General features: G+C 39.7%; 1 protein-coding gene across 1 annotated transcript in view; it reads left to right on the top strand.

Moving 5' to 3' along the window:
- Positions 1-21,222: 21,222 nt before the first annotated feature.
- Shcbp1 (SHC binding and spindle associated 1) overlaps positions 21,223-27,703 on the top strand; it is a 45,651-nt gene continuing 39,170 nt past the window's right edge. The window contains exon 1 of the mRNA XM_036166831.1: positions 21,223-21,357. Coding sequence (XP_036022724.1) covers positions 21,261-21,357 — 97 coding nt within the window. The 5' untranslated portion in view covers positions 21,223-21,260. The remainder of the gene's footprint in view (positions 21,358-27,703) is intronic.

Here is a 27,703-nt window from a genome sequence, read left to right as displayed (position 1 = left end):
TTACTCCATCATTTCCAATCCCAATATACTATGTACTTGAGAACCCAATGTTCCTCTACTTGGTGGAAGTCTTACCAACAAAATGTCATCTGGCTTGGCTCCAGTAACACACACTTAATCCCCTTAGTACTCTGCATCTGAACATATTTTTAAATTTGTAATTGGCCATATAGATGATTATGGGGTGAGTTTGTTTGTGTAAAATATTTTAACACTTACTCTGTTTCTACCTCATCTTGAACTTCTTCCACTTCCTTTGAAGCTTGCCAAATCATCCAGTGCACAGTTAAAACCAAGAATTGTTAGTAATGATAAGGATACAGTAACATAATTCTATTCATGTACCACACAGAAATTGCATCTGAATTCAAATTATCTGAAGGGCTGAGTTTTCTATGACATTACAACTTATATCTTTAGGCTTGCAAGAATTGATACAGTCAAAGCACTAGCATTTGAGTCAAGTAGGCTGCCAACTCTGGACTCACCCCAACTCTGCCTGACAGTACATAGGCTTATCTGGGTAGAAGCTACCTGGTATTGCCCAAAGAGAAAACAGAACCAGTCAGGCAGTGGTGGCACACGCCTCTAATCCCAGCACTCGGGAGGCAGAGCCAGGCAGATCTCTCTGAGTTTGAGGCCAGCCTGATCTACAAAGTGAGTTCCAGGAAAGGCACAAAGCTACACAGAGAAACCCTGTCTCAAAAAACCAAAAAAAAAAAAAAAGAAAAAAAAAAAAAAAGAAAAGAAAAGAAAAAACAGATCCATGGTTCTTTGAAAACATCTATTATTGAGAGCTGCTAGTAGTGAAAGTTCATGAGAATATACAGCAGTGACAACTAGAGTTCAGAGGGTCAACCTATCAGAACTAAGGGTTCTGTTAGAGGAAACCATCACTCGAGGCGTTATGAAATTATTGCCTTTTGAGTGAACTGGCTGTCTCTTGTAAACTTCTTGTGCAATAACAGCTATGATTCTCCCCATTTACCGTGCATCTCCATGTTATATGTACATGTAATCTCACAATTGCATCTCAATCTTGGGCACAACTTTCCCTATACATTTGGGGTAATTGGACAACTGTCCCCAGCTGTGTTTATCTTTCATTAACATATATCTGGTCAGGGCCATTCTCTGGACAAAAGTATTTCAGCAAAGATACCTTTTTTTCCCAGAACAAAACTGCACATAGATAAACATTAGCTCATCTCACTCACAGAGAAGAACCACAAACAATTAAATCCTCAACACCTTACCTTCACCCTGGGTTATTGACACAAGACCCTAACTTAAGAGATTTACTGCCCACATGCCTGGGATGAGATTTTAGCCTTTTGCTAGATACTGAGTTAAGGCAGTTACTTCCCACTGACCTAAGAAGATTGCCTCCAGGCCAGGCAGGCAATAGGTGCCAAGCTTCTTTCTTGTGCAAATTAAGCTTTTATTCCTCCTCACCAGGTGATATTCCTAGATTTTCTTCTCAGCAATTACTCTGAGTGAAAGTACGTTTACTAACCAAATACTACATGCCCTGACATAGGTTGCTTAGCCACCTAGCTTGTGTCCCTCTCTCTATCAGAAAGCAGCTGCAGCTGGGACTAGCAGGGAAAATTGGTGCCAAAGACAGTTTACTTTCTTGTGACTTATTGCCCTCTAACGTTCTACCTAGCCATTTCTAGATTATAGTTTGAGCACATAAATTCCCTAACTGATCTTAGCCTTTAGTTGACCCTACCAGAGAACTCCCCTTTAGTCACTCCCCTTTGGGGCTGTAATTGAAAGCTGACAATTAATTGCTTTATGTATGGGTCCTTATCACCTCTCTCAGAGACTCTGAAAACTTCAAGCCTTGAATTGCTTTACCAAAGAATTACTGTGTGGGTATATATACTGGTTCTCTGAGAGAACTGGGAGAATAGGATTGATGGAAAAGAACAAAGATGAGGATGGAGATGGAAAGAACTAGGTAGAAAGAAGAGAGAACAACAGAAGGGACTGAATGCAGAAGGGACTGAGCAGGAGGGATGGAGAGGAGCCAAGTAAGAGAGCAGAAAAGAAACTGTGTAGATAGAATGGCCATAGAAAAATAAAGTGAATGGACTAAAGAACTCAGTATGCTTAGATTCATTGAACATCCCTCAGATTAGAATCCTCAGATGGTTGGTAGACTCTTCCATGGACCCTGGGAACAAACAATATATGCTGGACCTATTATTGTTTGCATTAATCTATAGTGTGCATAGATAAGAGAAAGAAAGAAAATGGAAGCAAATTTGATCTGTGTCAAAACTGCTCCACAAAAATATAACAATTCTTCTAGTCTACATAAGAATTAGCATTATATCACTCTTGGGCATATACCCAAAGAATACTCAATCATACCACAAGTACATATGGTGAACTATGTTCATAGCAGCATTATTTGTAATAGCCAGAACCTGGAAACAACTTAGATGCCCCTCAACTGAAGAATGGATTAAGGAAATGTGGTATATATACACAATGGAGTACTCCTCAGCAGAGAAAAACAATGAGTCATGAAATTTGCAGGCAAATGGATGGTACTAGAAAATGTCATCCTGAGTGAGGTAATCCAGAAGCAGAAGGACAAACATGGTATGTACTCACGTATAAGTGGATACTAGATATAAAGCAAAGGATAACCAGACTACAACCTACAACTCCAGAGAAGCTAACTAACAGGGAAGACCCAAAGCGGAATTCATGGATCACCCTGGGAAGGAGAAATAGATGAGATCTCCATGAGTAAACTGGGGGTGAATGGTGGGCAATGGAGGATAGAGGATGGAGGATGAGAACATAAGGGAATGGAATGGTTGAGCTGGAATGGGGATGGAGTAGGAAAGCAGTGAAATAGATACCATGATAGAGGGAGACATCATGGGGATAGGGAGAAACCTGGTGCTAGGGAAGTTGCCAGGAATCCCCAAGGATGACCCCAGATTGAACTACTGGAAATAGTGGAGAGGGTGCCTGAACTGAACTGGTGTGCCCCAGAGATCAGAGTGGTGAATACCCTAACTGTCATCACAGAGCTTTTCACCAATGACTGATGGAAGCAGATGCAGAGACCAACAGCCAAACACCAGGCAGAGCTCCAGGAGTCTAGTCAGAGGGAGAGAGAAGAGGGATTCTATGAGCAAGTGCATCAACATCATAATGGGGAAACCTGCAGAGACAACCACACTAGTGGGAACTCATGAAAGTTGGATCAACAGCTGTGGAGCCTGCATGGGACTGGGCTGGGCCCTCAGCATGGTGAGACAGTTGTGTAGCTTGATCTGCTTGGGGGGCCCCCTGGCAGTGGGATTAGAATCCATCCCTGGTGCATGAGCCAGCTCTTTGGAGCCCACTACCTCTGATGGGACACCTTGGGATGGGGGAGGGACTTGGACTTACCTCTACTAGATGTGCCTCCCCATGGGAGGTCTTGCCTTCTTGTGCAGGGGAGGGGGTGGATTGGGGATGGCTTAGAATGGCAAGGCTGGGGGGGGGCAGGAGGAGGGAAGAGGGGGATCTTTGGTGTGTAAAATAAATGGAAAATTTTTCTTAATTAAAAAAAGAACTCGCATTTTTCTCAATGAAGATCATTATATTTCATAACCTATGTAAAGTAGTACTTTATATTCAAAACTGTAAATGTGATGGGCCAGTTTCAAATACTCAGGTTTAAATTCTTACATCTAGAAGCCAAATACATTATATATTTTTGTCTTGACTCAACAGTCAAAGAGATGATAATATTTTGTAGCCTAAATTCATCTTTCATCCAAACATTATTAAAATATTTAGTTTTTATATAGAACTATTTCAATCTTTCAAGATTATCTAAAATTATTTGGGAATCATAGTGTGTGTCTTCTGTATAGCATTAGTTTTAAAATGTCCATTTTTGCTGATTAAAAAAAACTAAAATATTTTTGTCTTTTGTAAATTAATTTATTATTTTCAGTCAAATGTATCTTTAATATATCATTAGGACCATGGATGTTTAACAGTATTCATGGGACAATATTAGAGATATTTTCAGGTTAGCAAACACAAGTCAAGATATAATATGCAATTAATAAACACTAGTTCCCTTTAAGGTATTAATGAAAACTGAAAAAGTAAGGTTTTATATTCCATTAATTTTTTTTACACAGAATTGGTCAAATTAAAAGAATAAACAAAATTATTTACCATTTTGAGTTTCTGGGTCTACCAATTGCTGAATTAATGAATAGTGATATGTTGATGTTTTCTTGACCATTTGTTGAACAATAGCATATAATTCACTAATATATCAAATGCCAATAATAAAGTCAAAATTGTTACCTTATATTTTAACTTCTTGTGTATCTGAGAAAGGTATAATAAAATATATATTAACAAGCATAACTTAAGAAAGGTCATGGAAACACTACTTAGTAAGCATCAGAATCAGAGTAATGGCTTCATGGTCAAAAACTAAAAACTGTTTGAGAAAGAGAACATTATTCTCAGCAGAGATAAACTCAGCCATCACAAGAAAAAGCATAATTCCCATTTTAATTAGGAAGACATCAGTTCTAAATGATAAGTGTTTTAAACTTTGGAAAGAAATAGGTTGGTTCAGTACAGTGTAAACCATTATATTAATTCAAAAGTAAATCTTTCTATCAATGGGTCCATAGTTGACCTATTCACCAATGTGACATTAGCAAATTAGAATGTCAACTAACTTAACCACTAGATGGTGCTTTAGATAGCCTCTCCCTTTATGTGTCTACATCACCCTTGTAAAGGTTTCAAACAAGATCAAGTGTTGAATGCCACTCAGTGCGGGTAATTGAAATCAGCTTAAATGATTAGTCTCTGAAAACAACTATCAGATGTTTCTACTTCTTAATTTGACTTGACAAGACAAATAATCCCAGTATTCATATAAACGGATAAAATATTTTTCCTTCCAAAGATCCCATGCACTTTTCCCAGCTATCACAGTTTTCTTTTCAGCATGTCTCTATTAGTTAGAAGCTAAATTATTTCCCTATAGTTCATATACAATAGAAAACAAAGTTAAATACAATCATCAAGATCACACAGCCAAAAGAGTAGCAAGACATTTTCCTCTGAGTTTTCCATCTCTCTTTAAATGAAGCAGTTTTCATTTTGTCTGTCTGCTGAAGGTGAATATTTGGTCAATGTTAAAGCTATCCATATCTAAAAGTATTAGATGAGTTCACAGAAGTGAAACAGTACCACCTGCAACTTGTGATTTGTGGTGAAACCTCTGGTAGTGCCTACCAGGCTATCCTCAGAGCACATAGTTCACTGCTGTACATCCTGGCAACGAGTTCAAGCAGAAGAGATCCAATGGCTGCTACTTCTATGCCTCTGTTTGTACAGCAGTCATGTTGCAAGGCCCAGAAAACAAAGGCTGAAGAACAGTAGGAATACTCCAGAACTGCCTGGGAACACAGCTAGAGCTGTGGGTACACACCACTTCTGCAGTGGGAACATAGGCTATGTGGAGGAAGCAAACTAAGCTTTTAATTCTGAGGTCAAGAGTTATTCTAAGACTCTGTGGCTATGATGTCCTATGAAATAGAGACCATGTAGCTTTCATGTTACCTCTCTGGATGTAAATACTGTTCTTAGAATCCACAACTACACTGGCATATGTATAGCATTATTTTATATCCAAGAAGTGAATGACCATGATTTCTTCTCACTGGGTCTGAACAAGCAAAGTGGAATAAGTAAGATTCTCCAAGCATCTCCACATAAGGCATATAGGTATGTATCTCAGACTACACATCAATTCCGTTTCACTGATAATACCAGCCTTAAAGTTGCAGGAAGAATCAAAGCCAAGCAACACTGCACACTCAGGATTTTGAGTACAACTTCTAAAAAATACTTTTATACCATCATATACCCAGAGCTGAACTGAGGTCACTTCATAAATTAGACAGGCCTAGGAGTCACCAAGTACAAGTTTTCATTATTCATGTCAATAACTGCCTATGACTTGGAGCCATCTACTTACTACATGTCTTAGTTTTCCTTGTTTATAAAACAATATTATAAAAGGCACATGGTATGTATGTGGGGAATAAATAGTATATATAAAACATTCTTAGAATTTCAAAAGAAATCCTGACTAAACGAACAGGAACTACAGAAGCAAGCATAACCAACCGAATGCAAGAGATGGAACAGAGAATCTCTGACATTGAAGACACAATAGAGAAAATAGATTCATCAGTCAAAGAAAACAAAAAAAAAAGTCATAACACAAAACATCCAAAAAATTTGGGACACCATGAAAAGACCAAACCTAAGAATAATAGGAATAGAAGAATAAGAATACCAGCTCAAAGTCACAGAGAATATATTCAACAAAATCATAGAAGAAAACTTTCCTAATCTAAAGAAAGAAATACCTATGAAGATACAAGAACTTACAGAACACTGAGTAGGCTGGATCCAAAAAAAGTCCCCTCACCACATAATAATCAAAACACTAAACATACAGAACAAAGAAAAAATATTAAGAGCCACAAAGGAAAGATATCAAGACAGACCCATCAGAATAACACAAGACTTCTCAATAGAGACTATGAAAGCTAGAACGTCCTGGATAAATATTATGCAGACACTAAGAGACCATGGATGCCAACCCAGCCTATTATGCCCAGCAAAACTCTCAATCACCATAGACAGAGTAAACAAAATATTCCATGATAAAACCAGGTTTCAACAATACCTGTCCACAAATCCAGCCCTATAGAAAGCACTAGAAGAAAAAATCCAACCTAAAGAAGCTAAACACACCCATGAAAACTCAGGCAATAGATAATCCCACACCAACAAATACCAAAGAAGGAAAATGCACCAATATCACAAAAAAATAACAGGAATTAACAATCACTGGCCATTAATATCCATCAATATCAATGGTCTCAACTCACTTATAAAAAGACACAGACTAACAGAATGGATAAGAAAACAGGATCCATCCTTCTGCTGCATACAAGAAACACACCTTGACTTCAAAGACAGACACTACCTCAGATATTTTGATGCAAAAATACCCAACAAAATATTGGCAAACCGAATCCAAGAACACATCAAAAAAATTATCCATGATGACCAAGTAGGTTTCATCCCAGGGATGCAAGGATGGTTCAACATATGAAAATCTGTCAATGTAATACACCATATAAACAAACTGAAAGAAAAAAAAGCACATGATCATTTCATTAGATGCTAAAAAAGCCTTTGACAAAATCTAACATCCTTTCATGATAAAGGTCTTAGAGAGATCAGGAATACAAGGAACATTCCTAAACATAATAAAGTCAATTTACAGCAAGCCAACAGCCAACATCAAATTAAACAGAGAGAAACTCAAAGCGATTCCACTAAAATCAGGAACAAGACAAGCCTGTCCACTCTCCCCATATTTATTCAATATAGTATTTGAAGTTCTAGCTAGAGCAATAAGACAACAAAAGGAGATCAAAGGGATACAAATTGGAAAGAAAGAAGTCAAACTTTCACTATTTGCAGATGATATGATAGTATACATAAGTGACCCCAAAAATTCTACCAGGGAACTCCTACAGCTGATAAACACCTTCAGTAATGTGTCAGGATACAAGATTAACTCAAAAGAATTAGTAGCCCTCCTATATACAAATGATAAAAGGGCTGAGAAAGAAGTCAGAGAAACATCACCCTTTACAATAGCCACAAATAATATAAAATATCTTAGGATAACACTAACTAAACAAGTGAAGGACCTTTTTGATAAGAACTTTAAATTTCTAAAGAAAGAAATTGAAGAAGATATCAGAAAATGGAAGGATCGTTCATGCTCATAGATAGGTAGTATTAACATAGTAAAAATGGCAATCTTACCAAAAGCAATCTGCAGATTAAATGCAATCCCCATCAAAATCCCAACACAATTCTTCACAGACTTGGAAAGAAAAATGCTCAACTTCATATGGAAAAACAAAAGACCCAGGATAGCCAAAAGAATCCTGTATAATAAAGCAACCTCTGGAGGTATCCCCATCCTCAAGCTCTACTATAGAGCTATAGTAATAAAAACAGCTTGGTACTGGCATAAAAACCTACATACAGACCAATAGAATCAAATTGAAGACCCTGACATTAATCCATGGATATATGAACACCTGGTTTTTGACAAAAAGCCAAAATATACAATGGAAAAAAGAAAGTATCTTCAACAAATGGTGCTGGCATAACTGGATGTCAATATGGAAAAGATTACAAAGAGATCCATATCTGTCACCATGAACAAAACTCAAGTCCAAGTGGATCAATGACCTCAACATTACTCAGTTACTCTGAACCTGACAGAAAAGAAAGTAGGAAGTAGTCTTGAATGCATTGGCACAAGAGACCACTTCCTAAATATAACACCAGCAGCACAGACACTGAGCACAACAATTAATAAATGGGACCTCTTGAAACTGAGAAGCTTTTGTAGGGCAAAAGACACGGTCAATAAGACAAAAAGACAGCCTACAGAATGGGAAAAGACCTTCACCAACCCCACATCTGACAGAGGGCTGATCTCCAAAGTATATAAAGAACTCAAGAAACTAGACATCAAAATACTGAACAATCCAATTTAAAAATGGGCTAAAGGTTTCTGGGGACCTCTCTAGCACTTTGCTTATCCCTGTTCTCATGTGGTCTTCATTTATCATGGTCTGTTATTCCTTGTTCTCCCTTTCTGTTCTTGATCCAGCTGGGATCTCCTGCTCCCCGAAGCTCTCTTTCCCTCAAAACTTGCCCTTCATTACTCCCACTGTTGTCCAGGTTGTTCATGTAGATCTCATCCATTTCTCTGTCATTGGGTGATCCCCGTGTTTGGCTCAGCCTGGAAGGAGGTTACAGGACCTGCCTGTACTGAATCCACCAGGTTGAATTGAATCTCCAGGGGAGTCTCGGCCCTGGAGGAGATGGGAATGGAGGGGAGGGGCTGGGGGGAAGGTGGGGGTGAGGGCAGGAGGGGGAGGACAGGGGAAATCATGGCTGATGTGTAAAATTAAAACACAAATATAATAAATAAAAAAGGAGAAAAAATGGGCTAAAGAGCTTAACAGAGAATTCTCAAAAGAAGAATCACAAATGGCTGAAAGACATTTAAAGAAATGCTCAACAACCTTAATCATCAGAGAAATGCAAATCAAAACGACTCTGAGATACCACCTTACACCTGTCAGAATAGCTATGATCAAAAACACTAATGACAGCCTATGTTGGAGAGGATTCGGAGCAAAGGGAACACTCTTCCACTGGTGGTGGGAATGCAAACTTGTATAACCACTGTGGAAATCAGTGTGGCGGTTTCTCAGAAAATTGGAAATTGATCTACCTGAAGACCCAGCTATACCACTCTTGGGCATATACCCAAGGAATGCTCAATCATACCACAAAGATACATGCTCAACTATGTTCATAGCTGCACTATTTGTAATAGCCAGAACCTGGAAACAACCTAGATGCCCCTCAACTGAAGAATGGATTAAGAAAATGTGGTACATATACACAATGGAGTACTATTCAGCAGAGAAAAACAATGACATCATGAAATTTGCAGGCAAATAAATGGAACAAGAAAATATCATCCTGAGTGAGGTAATCCAGAAGCAGAAGGACAAATATGGTATTACTCACTTATAAGTGGATACTAGATATAAAGCAAAGAACAATCAGACTGCAACCCACAGAACCAGGGAGGCTATATAGCAGGGGGGCACCCTAGGATGACTGTGGCTTATATTAAGTTTTGGTTTTACTCAATCACTGGGCAAGCCTCAATGAAACATTTCACTATTCAGATAAGAATTTATACTGTATCAAGCTGATAATAGAAAAATAAATAAATAAATAAATAAATAAATAAATAAATAAATATGAAAAGAGGTGTGTGCCACCACAAAATAAATAAATAAGTAGATAGATAGATAGATAGATAGATAGATAGATAGATAGATAGATAGATAGATAGATATGGCATCATCTGAACATAGGCAGTAATGAAAATCACAAAAACAGACAGCATTTCTAGAAGTGCAAAATCATAGAGGTTGGAGCTCTCACTCCAAAGAGCAGAAGTAAGAAAAGTGATGAGAAGCACTGGAAGAGCGTGGACAAGTCAGCAGATAGAAAGCCACAGACTGTTTCAGAATCTGTATGATGCCACATTTTAAGGTGAGGTGACTGATGCTTGTCAACCATGGTAAAAAGGTCAAGAAAGATGAGGAATGAAGATGAGTAGTGATTTTGATAATGCAGATTAACAGACAATACTGGTTTAGAAACTGTCAGATACTGGGGAAACTGAATGGACTATAGAGCCTCAACCAGAGTTGCATCCATGGCTTGACTGATCATCAGTTCACAGGGAGACATGTCAGCGGGGTTTGAGTTTCTTGGTTGGACTCAGGAGCTTAGGGTCAGGTGCAGAGTAGGGTGAATGAGAACTTACTGAAGGTTAAGCACTGTCCAGAGGGACGGGGCACAATGGACTTAAAGATGGAAGATGGTGATTTATTTTTTACTTTGCCTGCACCTGGTGTACCTGGTGCTTAGGGAGGCCAGAAAGGGCATCAGATGCCCTGGGACTGAGTTATGGGCAGTTGTGAGTGCTGGGAACTGAATGTGGGTCCTCTAAGTCACATCTCCAACCCCTCAAAACCCATTCTCAATCCAGTGATATAATGTGGCTATGCAATAACTCAAACCAGTTGAAGAAGGACTTACCCTGCAGTCGGCTGCTACAAGTCTAAATTCCTGTAGTAACTTTCCAAAAAGGGATCTCTGCTGCTTTCAAAAGAGATGAATTGTCCCCTTTAAGACAAACATTAAAAAAATACAAATCAGTCTTAAATATCTAATAATCCTCAAGGATGTACCATGAATCTTAACAGGTCTTATTAATAAGAACAAACATGAGGCCAGTTATTGGGGTGAATGCTAGAAGATCAGAGAAGCAGAAAAAGCCATGGCTATCTCACCTTGCTAGTTCCTCAGGTGATCCTGTTTCCTCAGGCTGGAAGCTTCTGAGTCCTCATCCCAATGGCTCTCAGCTGAACTGTGCTGCTCCAAAGCCTGAATGCTTAACCAACCAAATGCTTAACTAACTACATGCTTTACTCCTTTAGTTCCTGGTCCTCACACCTTATATACCTTTCTCTTTCTGCCCCCACTCTCTGGGATTAAAGGTTGGGTTTCTGGGATTAAAGGCGTGGTCACCATGCTTAGCTGTTTCTAAAGTGGCCTTGAACTCAGAGATCCCGCTAGCTCTGCCTCCCAAGTGCTGGGATTAAAGGCGTGCACCACCACTGCCCAACTTCTGTTATGGCTCACTCTTCCCATTTTCTAGCCACCATTTTTGGCTTTGTTCTAGTGGCTGTCTGTTCTCTGGCCCCAGATATGTTTATTTCGGGGAACACACAATATTTCAGGAAACACAATACCCACTACACAAGGATCCTGTGATTGGATAGGGTACTAACATTTAGTGTTCCACACGCCAAGCACTTAATTTGCACAACCTACATGAATTTACTGATTTAATACTCAAATAACCATATGAGAAGCAAATCATTTTTGATAAGTTCTCCAAAGTCTCAAAGCTAGCCAATAGCTAATTTGAATTTCAGATGTAGGCATTTTAGCTCTAGATAAACCCCCATCCCAAATATTACATCTACTCTAACAAAGCTAAGCAACTATACAACCCTTCTGCTCTATTTTAGGCATTTAGTCAAGTAACTGAAGGTACCCTCCATGGCCCCTGTAAGTATAACAGTACAGGTCACTAATTGTTCTGCTAACACTAATGAAGACTCCACTTTCCTTGTGTTGAAAATATGCTATGCTCCTATGAAGTTTTGCTGGTACAGGTTTCCAAAATAAAATAATATCACTATGTTTCAAGAGAAAAAAAGAAAGAAAGAAAGAAAAGTATTAGAGAGTCAAATGAAAACTGAAAGATTATGAGATTGGTGGCATGGGTGCTGGTGCTAGTCTAGAGCTCTGAGTCAGGATTTCAAGCCAGTCAGCTGGAGGTGGGCATACCACTTGGCCAACTTATTCTTTGTCTTTGCACATTTTCTCTTGATGACCCATCCCTTTTCTTCAGATGTTTCACTTGTCCAGTGGCCTCTGGATTTCTTAGTTGGATGCTTTTACTCCTCTGGAAAGATAAAAGCAAAACCCTCCCCAAACCCTAACTCTAGGGGCTTCTGGTTTTGGCAGATTATATCTTTCCTATGGAAAAAAAAATGGGGTTTTGGCAACAAAAAAGAATTATTTTTCAATTTTAAAAATTCTTTTGAAATTTTGAAACTAAATATACCTTAGTATGTGTAGGTAAATATAATTATATTCTCCTTTCTCTTTATATATAAATTCAAGGTTTAAGTGTATTTATTTTTAGATCAAAAAAATATTCACTTTGAATTTCAGCCTGCCTTTTGCAAGTGGCTCTTAAATTTAAATCACTGTAATTCTCATGTGCCTGCTCTGTCTCCCAAGTGTTGAGATTAAAGGTGTATGTCTCCTAAGTGCTGAAATTAAAAATGTAAACCACCACCTGGCTATGGATCCCTTATAATAGCTATTCTCACAGGGTTGTCCTGGTTTAATTTGGTTCTCCATTTCCCCTTATTTTTTAGTGTTAGGTATAAACTTCCAAGTTTTTTGAATGTGCAATCTATGATTCTTGCTGATTTGTTTTTAGTTTGTTTTCTGGAAATTTTAATAATCTAGTCTTAATTAAACATGATGCCAATTTGTCTACTATTTCTGGATGTTTTGTCTGTCTTGACTGTATGAGCTACACAAAATTTGATGTCTTTGGTTTGTTAGCTTTTACCATTTCTATTCAGGTCTCCCATGACCAGAGATATTTGCCATTTATCTGCCAGTTAGTGGTTTTCCATTTTGATGACTATATGGCTATGCAATTACACAAGCACCATGACCTGAAGAAGGTATAGATCCTCCTTTTGCCTTCCTTATGTTTCTTATAGCCAATAGTGCTTCAGCATATTGTACTAATTTGGTGGTTTCTTCCTCAGTAATAACCACTCTATCCCTTGATCTACAGGCTGCCACTTTCCATTTAGCTTTAGTGTCATCAGTGGTTGATGAGCCATGAGTAAACCATGCATTAGCCAAATGCTATGACCATTCCCTTGGTCCCCACAGTCCAACAGGTGCCTCTTTTGGGAGAAGGGTGAGCAGTTTTAGGATGGGGATTATAGGCAACTGAGCTATTTCCTCAGTGAGGGAAGGCACAGACCCCTTTGCTACCATATCCTGGTCATAATGGAATTTAGATAGTTACCAGTTCCACAGTAATACCTTTCCTTCCATGACTAAGCCTGCAAAGGACTCTGCCTTAGAACAGATCCAATCATCATTTTATGGGGTGCTCTTACAACTATAGGGTGGTTGGCAATTACTGAGTATAAGGTTCTCCATGCCTCATAAAATGTACAGATTTGTTTCTCAAAGAGAGACTATTTATTCTTTGTATATGGAAAGTGTTTTCAATAGAAGCCAACAGACAAATGTTGGTGGACTCCTCTTTGCTTTATGAAGAGTCCCCAGTTTCCGATTCACCAATAAATATAATATCCACAATTAGGGTTATCATCTGGATCAATATTGGTCATGGTTGTATGCGTGGATAAGAGCTTACCCCAGTAGTTGAAAAAGCTGCTCTTTGTTCCTGTCAGCATTGAAAATTAGCTGACTTTCTAGTAATCCTGTAGAGATCTGTAAATATGGTATGTGATTTCTCTAGTGTGCAAACATACCAGTTAGAAGCTGTATCTGAGTTTTGTCCCTCGGTGGTAGGATTAAAGGCATACATACACTACAACCACATTTTTCACTGTAACTCTAGAATTTAGACAACAGCTAATTTATAGACATCTGTCTGTCTCAGCTGGGATTAAAGGTGTGGGCTACCACCACCCTGCTCAAATATTTTATTCAAATCACTCCAACTCTTAGAGATTTAGAAAACAACTTTAGACTATAGTAACCCTTTGAACTTACTTAAAACATTCTAAATCTTTTAAGTGAGTGTTTAATACCAAACAACAAAAATATTCTTTTTATTTAAGAAGAGAACTCAAAAGATGATGTCCCAGATAGCTTGGGCCACATGGCAATCTACAGTCTAACATTCTAACATGGAATTGAGACACATGGTTTAAGAAAACCCATTTTTCATTTCATGAAAACATGGCAACTGTGTCCTTGTTAATTGCTCTGTGGATGAGTTTCTTGGACACTGACAGGGAATGAGTGAATCAAATTTGATATCGGGGCTAACAGGAGGCCATTCAGAGCATTTCCAGATGGCAAAGGGTTACCTTGCCTGACTCTTGTTGATATGTATTCATTATTCCAATGCCAGTCTTTGCCACACTTCCTGTATACTCAAGAAGACTGGGGCCTTCTTTTTGTATTATCTCTAGAAAAATATTTGTTTCTAGGACTTGAATCTTCTTTTATCAACATCACATTGCACAGTGGATAAGTCATACCAACGTTCATCCTGGACTACTCAGGATTTCTCTTTTCATGGAACCATCATAGCCTTCTGTCTCTAGCAAAAGCATGCTTGCAAAGAGAAAAAGAGAAAAGTACTAGGGGCTACCTTTCTCCCCCATTTCTCTCTCCATTAAAATTGTATTTCTACCAGTCATACTCAGAGGTGCTTACATCCCCAAAATAACTTGCTTGAAAAATAGATGGAGCCTGATTGTTTTCCCCTGGAATAAAAACAAATCTACTTCTTGAACTGAAAAACCTAAGAATATCACTACTACTTATTTTCTTTCTTTTTTATGGATTTTCAACACAAGATTTCTCTGTGTAGTTTTGGTGCCTGTCCTGGATCTTGCCCTGTAGACTCAAACGCACAGAGATCCACAACTTATTTTCTTACCTTCACTAACCACACAGAAAATCAAAAAAGTAGTGATATATCTGGCTTTTTTTGTCTTTCTGTTGCCAATGTATGATGTATTCAGAAGTCTATAGAAAGTTTAAAAAACCATTACATTAATTCATAAAAGGATGCTGTAAATTTATTTTTGCCAAAGTGTTTGAGGAGAACTGCTGGAAATAGCAGGTGGTAGGAAAGTAAATGGAACTCATATCAGAAACTAAAGACAGCAAGTGATGGATGGGTGATGGTGGCACGCACCTTTAATCCCAACACTTGGGAGGCAGAGACAGAGGATCTCAGTGAGTTTGAGGCTAGCCTGGTCCTGGTCTACAGAGTCCGTTCCAGAACAGCTAGGGCTGTTACACAGAGAAATACTGTCTCAGGAAAAAGAAAAAATGGAAAAAAGAAAGAAAAGCATGGTGCTTAATGGAATAAAGGGAGTGGTGACATTAGGGTAAGACCCCACTTAAGAAGTGAAGGAAGCCATCAACAAAAGAAAACCGAGGCAGATATAATTGAATGAGAGGGGCATGTTCCAGCCCCAGTAAGCAGCAGAACTTGTAGCTTCAACACCTGGCTCTGGCTTTAGAGTCAAGGATACAAGAAAGGGGTTGTAGAATCTTTCAAGGCTAAGGAAAGCCACTGAGTCCAGGCATGTGTCAGGGGTGTCCCTGCATGGAGGCTCAGTGAGGCCATTATGTGACACTACGAAAGTGAACCCAGGGTTTTATTGGCAACCCCAAGATATTGGAGATTCCAGAGGTGTGGGGTGCCTGCCAAGAAGAGCTATAGACTGGGTGTGGAACCAGCTCAAGAGAGATAAATCTGTAGCAGTCAACAAAGATGAAAGGAGTTATCTTCTTTTCTGAAGAGCAAAATGCTTTGACATTACATATGGAAATGCAGAATCTGGAACCTTCCCCTCTGGGTTTTAGTCTTGCTTTGGTCTGTGTATAATTTGTGTCACTGTATATTGGACTGTATATCACTGTATATGTGATCTGCTTTCTTATTTTGATTTTACAGGGGTTTATAGTTAAGAGATTGCCATGAGTCTCAAAAGAAAATTTGAACTTTGGAGTTTTACATAGTATTAAGACTATGATAAACTATGGAGAATTTTGAAGTTGGACTAAATGCAATTTTTCAACATAATGTTGCTACAAGCCTATGGGGGTCAGGGAGTGGAATGTGGTGGTTTAAACAAGAATGACCCCAAAAGGCTCATATATTTGAATGCTTAGTCATCAAGGAGTAACACTACTTGAGAAGGAATAGAAGGTGTGACCTTGTTGAAGTAGGTGCGGCCTTTTGGAGGATGTGTGTTACTGTTTCAAAAGCCCAAGCCAGGTCCAGCATCTTGCTCTTCCTGCTTCCGGGGATATGGATGAAGAATTCTCAGCTACTTCTCCAGCATCATGTCTGTCTGCATACTGCCATGTTCCCTACTATGATATTAATGGCCTTAACCTAAGAAATTGTAAGCAAGCCCCAATTAAATACTCTCTTTTATAAGAGTTGTAGGCCTGGTGGTGATGGTGCACACCTTTAATCCCAGCACTTGGGAGGCAGAGGCAGGAGGATCTCTATGAGTTCAATGCCAGCCTGGGCTACAGAGTGAGTTCCAGGAAAGGCATCAAAGCCACATAGAAAAACCTTGTTTCAAAAAACAAACAAAAATAACAGCAACAAAAAAAGAGTTTCCGTGGCTATGGTGTTTCTTTACAGCAATAGAAAAGTGACTAGTGCATCATCTAAACAGCTTTGGACAGTATGGTGGTTTGGATGAGATTAACCGGCATAATCTCATATGTTTAAATACTTGGCCCCTAATTAGTGGAAGTATTTGGGAAGGATTAGGTGATGTGGCAGAGAATGCATGTCATGGGGGTCTGGCTTAGAGACTTCAAAGGCCTTCCACCATCCCCAGAGCATTCTCTGCCTTACACATAAAGTTCCAAAAGTGAGCTCTCAGCTGTTCTTGTCGCCAAGCCTTCACTCATCCATAATAGACTCCAGCCCTCTTGACCAATATGTCCAGTCACTCACTTTCTTTTATCAGTTGCCTTAGTCATGGTGTTTTATCACAGCAAGAAAAAAGTAACTAACACAGATAGTCATGGAAGCTTTCTAAAGTTGTCTACAACTAAACTGGTAAATTTGCTATAAAAAAATAAACACAGGGACCCAAATGTAGGATATAAGCAAGGTATAGGAAGCAAGTGTTTGAAGCACACGAACTGAGACTTCTCTAGTCATCTAGAAACAAGGAAAGGACCATGGATAGTGTGAAGAAATCAAGAGATGGGATTGGAGAAGAGTGATTAAAGAGCTATAAGTTTATTCTGACAGCAAGACAAGGTAGGCTGGCTAGTCATGGTAATAACAGCTGGAAGACTGAGTTCCTAGAACCGACAGCAAATTCCAAGCCAATCTAGGATACCTAGTGAGAATTTGTCATTTTAAAAATGCAGAAAAAAATACTCTGAAGTTTTATAATAAATAAAATTATAATGTCAGAATTGGGATTCAAATAGATTTACTGTACAGAGCAGACTGTGTTGAGAGGTAGAACATTGAGGCAAAGGAGTGATATCAAGAATGAAAAAGAAATGAGTTTGGGTGCTATTGTGATACCTGAGACAAGATGATGAAGAAGGCAATGTAGAAAGAAAAATGAGCTGATACAAAAGATACTTTGCATCCTGAGAACCCCTGGGAAGGGGCTGGGAGACTAGGATCAAAGAAAAACTATCTAGACTCTGGTACACACACACACACACACACACACATACACACATACACACACACACACACACACACACACATACACACACACACACACACACACACACACACACACACACACACACATGAAACAGAGCTTGGTAGGCACATGGGTTTAGAAGTCAAGCACACGGAGAAGCATCAAGTATCCTTGTTTCTAGCAACAAGGATGCCATGTGTAGTAATTTAGCCTGGTAGTGAAAGATGATAGGAAGCTAAAATTCAGGCATTCAGCAAGAGTACTAAAAGTGTAAGTATTGGTTGTGGTGGTGCACGCCAGTAGGATTTGCTGAAGGAGGCGGAGGCAGGAGGATCACCAGTTCGAGGCCAGCCTGGGCTACACATTTAGCTGGGCAGTGGTGGCGCAGGCCTTTAATCCCAGCACTCGGGAGGCAGAGCCAGGCAGATCTTTGTGAGTTCGAGGCCAGCCTGGTCTACAGAGCGAGATCCAGGAAAGGCGCAAAGCTACACAAAGAAACTCTGTCTTGAAAAAAACAAAAACAAAACAAAACAAAAAAGTGTAAGCACATATGAAATGAAGTGTGAGGAATACTGACAGTTAAAGGTTTAACCATGGATGCTACCAAAAGAAAAATGTAAACACCAACCTAACTATAAACACTTTGATCTACAGTAGTGCCCTGTCTGCAAAATATGCTAGTGCAATGGCAGCACAAAGCCTGTGGGAGTAAACAACCAATATCTAATCTGAGTTAAGGCACACTACATGAAATTAAACCCATACTCAACACTGCTTGGGTGACCAAAAAGATAGGACCAGATAGCCCAGGGACCTAGGATAAAACCAAATACTACTGTCTACTAAAGGAAAATAGAAATAAAATGACTCCTAGTGGCATTCTGCTATATTCATGCTCAGTCATCATCAGAGAAGCTTCTTTCTGCCACAGATGGGAACAAATACAGAGGCCCATAGCCAGACAACATTCAGAGAGGGAAAGATCTCAGAACACTGATCCCTAAACAGGATTTTCCATTAAATCCCTCCCCTCAGGGCTAAGGGAACCCTGTGTAAGAGGAGGAAGAAAACTTGTAATAGCCAGTGGGGGTGGAAAAAAACAAGGAAACATGACTCTTATTATAATTTTATTTGTTTGTTTGTGTGTTTGTTTTTAAGAAATTTACCCTGGGACCCCCTGGCAGTAGGATCAGGATCCATCCCTGCTGCATGAGGGAGCTTTTTGGAGCCCACTACCCATGGTGGGACACCTCGCACAGCCTTGAGGTAGGGGGATGAGCTTGGACCTGCCTCAACTGAATGTACCAGGCTCTGCTGACTCCCAAGGGAGGCCTTACATTCTTGTAGGAAGTAATGAAGATGAGTTGGGGTGGGGGAGGCTGGAGGGGTAGGAGGAGGGAAGAGGAGGATCTGTGATTGGTATGTAAAATGAATAAAAAATTTCTTAATAAAAAAAGAAATTTACCTATGTATTTTGGTTTTGTATTTTTTATGAGATTCCTGAATGTGCAAATGAGTGTGTCTCTGCATCTCTATCCGTTTCTTGCAACTTTTCTTGTTTTTTTTTTCATTCTGTTTGTTTGTTTTGTCCTATTCTGATTTGTTTGCTTTTGTTTTGTCTTATTTTATTATTATCCTTAAGATGTCTGGCTTTTTTCTAACAAGAGATAGAAAGGGAGTGGATCCAGATGAGAATCTATTTTCAATAAGAAAAAATAAAAGAATTGCCAGGATACAGCTTTTAGTCTTCTGTAGACTCATCTAATCCAATGTCCCGAAAGGCTGTGCTATCCCAAGTAGAGATAAGCCTGGGAGTAGTGGATTGCAAGAAACACCAATGATGGTTCTATTGAATTAGCTTGGAGAAGTAATTCAATTTCTTGGTGACTTCTGCACCTCATTGTGAACTGAGTAGACTGCTATTTCTTAACTCACAGAGATTTTTTTTTAATAAAACAGATTCATTGAGTACATGGCAAGGGGAGCTTAGTGGACAGTAGCAAGACTAATTAATTACCTAAGACTTAGAAAATACTTATGTATTAATTTTTATATATGTATGTGTCAATGGTACATGTATGTTCATGTAGGTGTGTGGACATACAAGTGGGTGCCAGAGATTGAGGTCTGGTGTCTTCTTCTATTGCTTCCCATCTTATTTTTTGAGATAAGGTCTCTCACTGACCCTGAATTTCGCAAATTTGGATAGACTTGCTGGCCAGTAAGATCCAGGGTTCTCCTGTCTCCAAACCACCTCTCTCTTCCAGCACTGGAGTTACAAATGTGCACCACCACACCTAGCTTTTTATGTGGGCACGGGTACCAAACATAGGTCCTCATGCTTGCCTAGAAAGTATCTTATCAGTTTTACCATCTTTCCAGCTCCATAGAATACTTTTTGAAGTTTAAATAAGATATTGCAGTTAAAAGTTGCTCACAATAATTTGCATAGTAAATATTTGCTGTTATTGTTGGTTACAGTTTAAATTATTAAAAGTTAATAAACTTGCATACTAAATGTAACTTACCCTGACTGGCCTGGTACTTGCTATGTTAGACCAGTCTGATCTGGAACTCCCACAGACCTGCCTCATGCCTCTGCTTCTTCAGAGGGCTGGGATTAAAGGCATATGCTACCACAACCCATCTAAATATAATTTAACATTACTTGAAATTACCCAGAGTCTGATAGTTCTTGCTGATGAAGTGAAAGAACCATTTAGGCCAACAGTCCCATCCTGTAGCCAGCTCCTGAGTCCTGAAGGGACTTTCCCACGGTAATAGCACTAATAGCTGAAACATGTGTAAATACCACTTTTTTTTTTACTTTTTGTAAATGATTTACTGAAGATAGTAATTGACAACCACACTGACTAAGTCAATTAAAATGTTTATGTCCTTTTTATTAAAGGCCAGACAAAGAGCAGGCTGGAGCCTCTGAAAAGTCTCTTGGTGCCCAAGCTCAGGGATACATAGATTTTCAAGGCAAAGCCCACTAAGACACATGAAAGTTAGATGACGGTTAGAGTAACCTTGACAACAAATAGTAGTTATTTTAGACATGACTTGCCAATTACTTCGGTTAATACATTTGGACGATGGTCAAGGTCATGGAAATCTTAAATGTATTGCCAAGGCTGGGCTGAGAACTCTCTAAGCAAACAAAAAAATGTAGTCAAAACAAGATGGCATTATCTTAATCATTTCATTTTCATTTTCTTTTCTACTATGCCCAACATCCAAGCTCGGCTTGTTGTTTTTTGAGAAATCATTCCAAATTATGTCAACATTCAACTTCCTTTTGTTTGTTTTGATAGAGACCAGTCCAAGAACTTGGTCCAGAATGGTCTGCCAATCCCATAGGTGGCGCTGAAGCACAGGCAGGGGAGTTGCTGGCAGCCGGAGAGGCTCCTCTGTCGGACGAACCCGCGCTAGCGATTTCGTCACCGCGTTCTGGTACGCGGCCGTCGCCCGCGTAAATTTGAAATGGCTGAGGACCTGAGTGTACGTCTGGAGCCTGGAGCTGTGGTTCCAGCGGGCCCCGACTTGGCGGCCGAGGAGCATCCGCCGTCCCGGAAGGAAGGTGAGCATTTCAGAGGGCTGCTTCCACGGCTGCGGGCGGCCGGCCACCTGTGTGGGAGGGCTGTCCCGAGCCGGCATCCACTCGGACCCCGGAGCCGGGAGGTACTGTGGCCACCCTAGGCTCTCCATCCTCTTGACTCAGCTTCCGGAGTGTAGAGGGACTTGGATCTGGCCATGGAGATTCTATTTCCAATTTAATTTTTATTTGCCAATTTAGGTCCTTGCATATGCTAAGGAAGCACTCTACCACAGAGCAAATCCTCAGTTCCTGTGCTTTTTTTTTTTTTTTTTTTAGGCAGGGTCTCTACATAGCCCTGGGTGACCTGAAACTGACTATGTAGATCAGGCGAGCCAGGAACTCCACCTGCCTCTGCTTCCCAAGTACTGGCGGGGTTTAAAGGCCTGCAACACCATTCCAGGCCCTGTCATTTCTTTTTTTCCCCTTCCCTCTGATAATTTGCTAAAGCTAGTTTATATTAACACACTCAGCTATAATGTACAGTGGAATCAGTTCTGTTAAACTGAGAAATCACAGGTGTGATTTAATTCTACTACTAACCCGCTTTATGAAAAAGCCAAACTGTTTATGTCTTGTTTATATCTAACCCCCTAGAAAACAACCAGTAGTTTGATAGGAAAATGCAATAATATGAAAAGTTGGCTTTAAGGCACTGTAAGGAGCTACACTTTAATGCTGGCATATATGGAATGTAAAAAGGTTGAACTTACAAGCCTGTGGTCCCAGCACTTGGGTGGTAGGAACAGTAGTGATGGGGAAAAGGTCATCCTTGAGAGATGTTTACCAAAGGAGACTTGATGAACAACGTGAAAACTAGAGTAGGTGGTGTACTCTCACCATTCTATGAACCTGTGGGAGGTAATGGAAATCAGCCTTCTGTGGTCACTATTTCTTTTCTATTTTATTTTATTTTTTTATTATATTTGTGTTTTAATTTTACACATCAGCCATGGGTTCCCCTGTCCTCCTCACTCCTGCCCCCACCTCCACCATCCCCCCAGCCCCTCCCCTCCATTCCCATCTCGTCCAGGGCCAAGACTCCCCTGGGGACTCATTTAAACCTGGTGGATTCAGTACAGGCAGCTCCAGTCCCCTCCTTCCAGGCTGAGCAAAGTATCCCTGTGTAAGCCCAAGGTTCCAAACAGCCAGCTCATGCACTAAGGACAGGTCCCGGTCCCACAGCCAGGATGCCTCCCAAACAGTTCAAGCTATTGAATAGTCTCAATTATCCAGAGGGCCTGATCCAGCTGGGGGCTCCACAGCCTTTGGTTCATAATTCATGTGCTTCCATTCGTTTGGCTATTTGTCCCTGTGCCTCTCCAATCTTGGTCTCAACAATTCACGCTCTTACAGTCCCTCCTCTTTCTCGACAATTGGACTCCTGGAGCTCCACCTGGGGCCTGGCCGAGGATCTCTGCATTCACTTCCATCAGTTATTGGATGAGAGTTCCAGCACGACCATTAGGGTGTTTGGCCATCTGATCACCAGACTAGGTCAGATCAGGCTTTCTCTCGACCTTTGCCAACAATCTACAGAGGATGTATCATTGTGGATTGCTGGGGACCTATCTAGCACTCTGCCTCCTCCTGTTCTCATGTGGTCATCATTTATCATGGTTTGATATTCCTTATTCTCCCTTTCTGTTCTTGATCCAGCTAGGATCTCCTGCTCCCCTAAGCTCTCTTTCCCTCAAACCTTGCCCTTCATTACTCCCACTGTCATCCAGGTTGTTCATATATCATTTGTGGCTAATGTAAATGGTGATGTATCTCTGATATCCTTCTCAACCTGTTTGTCTATTATATAGCAGGGCTACTGATTTTTTGAGTTGATCTTGTATCCTGCTATGTTGCTGAAGGTTTTTATAAGCTGTATCAGTTCCTTGGTTGAATTTTTGGGGTTATTCATGTATACTACCATGTCATCTGCAAATAGGGAAAGCTTGACTTCTTCCTTTCCAATTTGTATCCCCTTAATCTCCTTATGTTGTCTTATTGCTCTGGCTAGAACTTCAAGTACTATACTGAATAATTATGGGGAGAGGGGACAGCCTTGCCTTGTTCCTGAGTTTAGTGGTATTGCTTTGAGTTTCTCTCCATTTAATTTGATGTTGGCTTGCTGTAGATTGTCTTTATTATCTTTAGATATGTTCTCAGTATTCCTGATCACTCCAAGACCTTTATCATGAAGTGGTGTTGGATTTTGTCAGATACCTTTTCTGCGTCTAGTGAGATGATCATGTGGCTTTTTTCTTTGAGTTTGTTTATGTGGTGTATTACATTGACGGACTTTCGTATGTTGAACCACCTTTGCATCCCTGGGATGAAGCCTACTTGATCATGGTGGATAATTGTTTTGATGTGTTCTTGGAGTCTGTTTGCCAAAATTTTATTGAGTATTTTTGCATCAATGTTCATGAGGGAGATCGGTCTGTAGTTCTCTTTCTTTGTTGCATCTTTGTTTGGTTTAGGAATCAGGGTAATTGTAGCCTCATAGAAGGACTTTGGTAATATTCCTTCTGCTTCCATTGTGTGGAACAATTTAAAGAGTATTGGTATTAAGTCTTCTTTGAAGATCTGGTAGAATTCTGCACTGAAACCATCTGGTCCTGGGCTTTTTTTGGTTGGGAGACTTTTAATGACTGATTCTATTTCCTTAGGGGTTATTGGACTATTTAAATGGTTTATCTGGTCTTGATTTCACTTAGGTATGTGGTACCTATCCAGAAAATTATCCATTTCTTTTAGATTTTCCAGGTTTGTGGGGTAGAGGTTTTTGAAGTATGACCTGATGGTTCTCTGGATTTCCTCATTGTCTGTTGTTATGTCCCCCTTTTCATTTCTGATTTTGTTAACTTGGATGCTCTCTCTCTCTGTCTTTTGGTTAGTTTGGACAAGGGTTTGTCTATCTTGTTGATCTTCTCAAAGAACCAACTCTTTGTTTCATTAATCCTTTGTATTGTTCTCTTTATTTCTATTTTATTGATTTCAGCTCTCAATTTGATAATTTCCTGGTGTCTGTTCCTCCTGGGAGGCTTTGCTTCTTCCTGTTCAAGAGCTTTCAGGTGTGCTGTCAAGTCACTAGCATGAGACTTTTCCAGCTTCTTTATGTGGGCATTTAGTGCTATGAATTTCCCTCTTAGCATTGCTTTCATAGTGTCCCATAAGTTTGGGTATGTGTGGATTCATTTTCATTGATCTCTAGGAAGTCTTTAATTTCCTTCTGTGTTTCTTCCTTAACCCATTGGTGATTCAGTTGAGCATTATTCAGTTTCCATGAGATTGTAGGTTTTCTGTAGTTTTTTTTGTTGTTGTTGTTGTTTAAATCTAATTTTAATCCATGGTGGTCCGATAGAACACAGGAGGTTATTCCAATTGTTTTGTATCTGTTGATATTTGCTTTGTGGCCAAGTATGTGGTTGATTTTAGAGAAGGTTCCATGGGGTGCTGAGAAGAAGGTATATTCTTTTTTGTTTGGGTGGAAATTTCTGTAGATAGCGATTAAGTCCATTTGAGTCATAACATGAGGTAAGTCCATTATTTCTCTGTTAAGTTTCAATTTGGCAGATCTGTCCAGAGGTGAAAGTGGGATGTTGAAGTCTCCCACTATTAATGTGTGGGGTTTTATATGTGATTTAAGCTTTAGTAATGTTTCTTTTACATATGTGGGTGCCCTTGTGTTTGGGACATAAGTGTTCAGAATTGAGACTTCATCTTGGTGGATCTTTCCTGCGATGAGTATGTAATGTCCTTCATCATCTCTTTTGATTGATTTTAGTTTGAAGTCTATATTGCTGGATATTAGGATGGCTACACCAGCTTGCTTCTTAAGACCATTTGATTGGAAAGTCTTTTCCCAGCCTTTTCTTCTTAGGTGGCGTCTATCTTTGAATTTGAGTTATGTTTCTTGTATGCATCATAAAGATGGGTTCTGTTTTCGTATCCTTTCTGTTAGTCTGTGTCTTTTTATAGGTGAAATAAGTCCAGTGATATTAAAGGATGTTAATGACCAGTGATTGTACATTCCTGTTATTATTTTTATTTTTTGCTGTTAGTGTATGTTTACTTCTCTTCTTTGGGGTTTACTGCTGTGGTATTATCTATTGCCTGTGTTTTCAAGGCTGTATCTGACTTCCTTAGGTTGGCATTTTCCTTCTAGTGTTTTCTGTAAGGCTGGGTTTATGGATAAGTATTGTTTAAATCTGGTTTTGTCTTGGAAGGTCTTGTTCACTCTTGTTCATCATCTATGATGATTGATAGTTTTGCTGGGTTTATTAGTCTAGGCTGGCATCCATGGTCTCTTAGTGTCTGCATTATATCTGTCCAGGTCCTTCTGGCTTTCCAAGTCTCCATTGAGAAATCAGGTGTTATTCTGATGGATTTGCCTTTATAAGTCACTTGGACTTTTTCCTTTGCTGCCCTTAATATTCTTTCTTTATTCTGTACGTTTAGTTGTTTAGTTATCATGTGGCAAGGGGACTTTTTGGAGGGGTCTAGTCTCTTTGGTGTTCTATAGGCTTCTTGTATCTTCATAGGCATTTCCTTCTTTAAGTTGGGAAAGTTTTCTTCTATGATCTTGTTAAATATATTTTCTGTGCCTTTGAGTTGGTGTTCTTTTCCTTCCCCTATCCCTATTATTTGTAGGTTTGGTCTTTTCATGGTGTCCCAAATTTCTTGGACATTTTGGGTCATGACTTTGTTGGTTTTAGTGTTTTCTTTGACTGATGAATCTATTTCTTCTACCGTATCTTCAACACCAGAGAGCCTTCCATCTCTTGCATTCTGTTGGTTATACTTGCCTCTGAAGTTCCTGTTGGTTTACTCAGATTTTCTATTTCCAGCATTCCTTCTGCTAGTGTCTTCTTCATTTTTTCTATTTCCCTCTTCAGGTCTTGGACTGTTTCCCTCGTCTGTTTCATTGCTTTTTTATGATTTTCTTTCAGGGACTTATTGTTTTCTTCTGCTTTAATTGTCCTTTCCTCTAGTTTTTTATAGTGTTCTTCCCATTTTTTGTTTGTCTGTTCCTCTACTTTATTTTTTATTTCTTCTATATAAGGCTCTAGCCTCTTCATGATGTTACTTATAAGGTAGTTTTCTTCTTCTTCTTCTTCTATTCTGTGATGTTCAGGTCTAGCTGTTGGAGAAGGGCTAGGTTCTGGTGATGCTGTATTGCTCTTTATTTTGTTGTATGTACTTCTGCCTTGACGTCTGCCTATCTCCTCATGGATTCATTCTTGGTCTTATCAGCGTACTTGGTCCAGACAGAGCTGACAGATTTAGGGAGCCTCTCTCTGGGCCAGATGGAAGCTCTGGGCCAGATGGGAGCTGTGGTCCAGATGAGAGTGCTAGCCAGATAGGAGCTGGGTGGCTGGACTCTGAGTCTCAGGAAGTCCCTGGGGTCTCCTTATCTTGTCCAGATGGGAGCTCCTCTTGTCCAGATGGGAGTTCCGGGGCAGGATGGAATGCTGGACGCTGGTCTCTAAGTCTCTGAAAGTGGCTGGGATCTCCGGCAGATGGGTGTGGGGGCAAGGCATTGAGGTTGTAGTGTCCTCCGGAGGGTCTCTTTGGTCCAGATGGGAGTTCCTGGGCGGATGGGAGCTGGGGCTGTTCTCTCTCTCTCTTTTTTTTTTTAATTAATTAATTTATTTATTATGTGTGCAGTGTTCTGTCTGCACATATCTCTGCAGGCCAGAAGAGGGCACCAGGTCTCATTACAGATGTTTGTGAACTGGGAATTGAACTCAGGACCTTTGGAAGAGCAAGCAGTGATCTTAACCTCTGAGCCATCTCTCCAGTCCTTTTTTTTTTTTTAAAGATTTATTTATGTATTATGTATACTGTGTTCTGTCTGCACGTATCTCTCTGCAGGCAAGAATAGGGCACCAGATCTCATTACAGATGGTTGTGAGCCACCATGTGGTTGCTGGGAATTGAACTCAGGACCTTTGGAAGAACAAACAGTTCTCTTAACCTCTGAGCCATCTCTCCAGCACCACTATTTCTTAGTTAAACATGAATATCTCCAGCAGATGAGTTTATAAAATTTCTTGGAAAAATCTAAAATTATTACATTAAGGACAAATACTTGGCTGGTGTTTGCATTAAAACTGTTCTTTCGTGTCTGTCTCATAGGAGAAAAACATGAAGAATAGTTTCTGTAGCAGTTTCTTCAGTAATTACTCAGGCACTCCTGTAGGAGCAGTTAGATGAGTTCAAATCACTGCTTTGCTTTCAAAGCAAGCAGTTTAGATGTGTGTACAGTGATGATGGACATGTAATAAGAATTCCTGGAAAGAAGCTGTGTGTGCAAAGGCATATTTGACCTGTA

Source organism: Onychomys torridus, chromosome 17 (genome assembly GCF_903995425.1).
Source record: "Onychomys torridus chromosome 17, mOncTor1.1, whole genome shotgun sequence".
NCBI classification, from domain to species: Eukaryota; Metazoa; Chordata; class Mammalia; order Rodentia; family Cricetidae; genus Onychomys; species Onychomys torridus.
The sequence above is the reverse complement of the archived record's forward strand: the minus strand, read 5'-3'. Positions and strand labels throughout refer to the sequence as shown.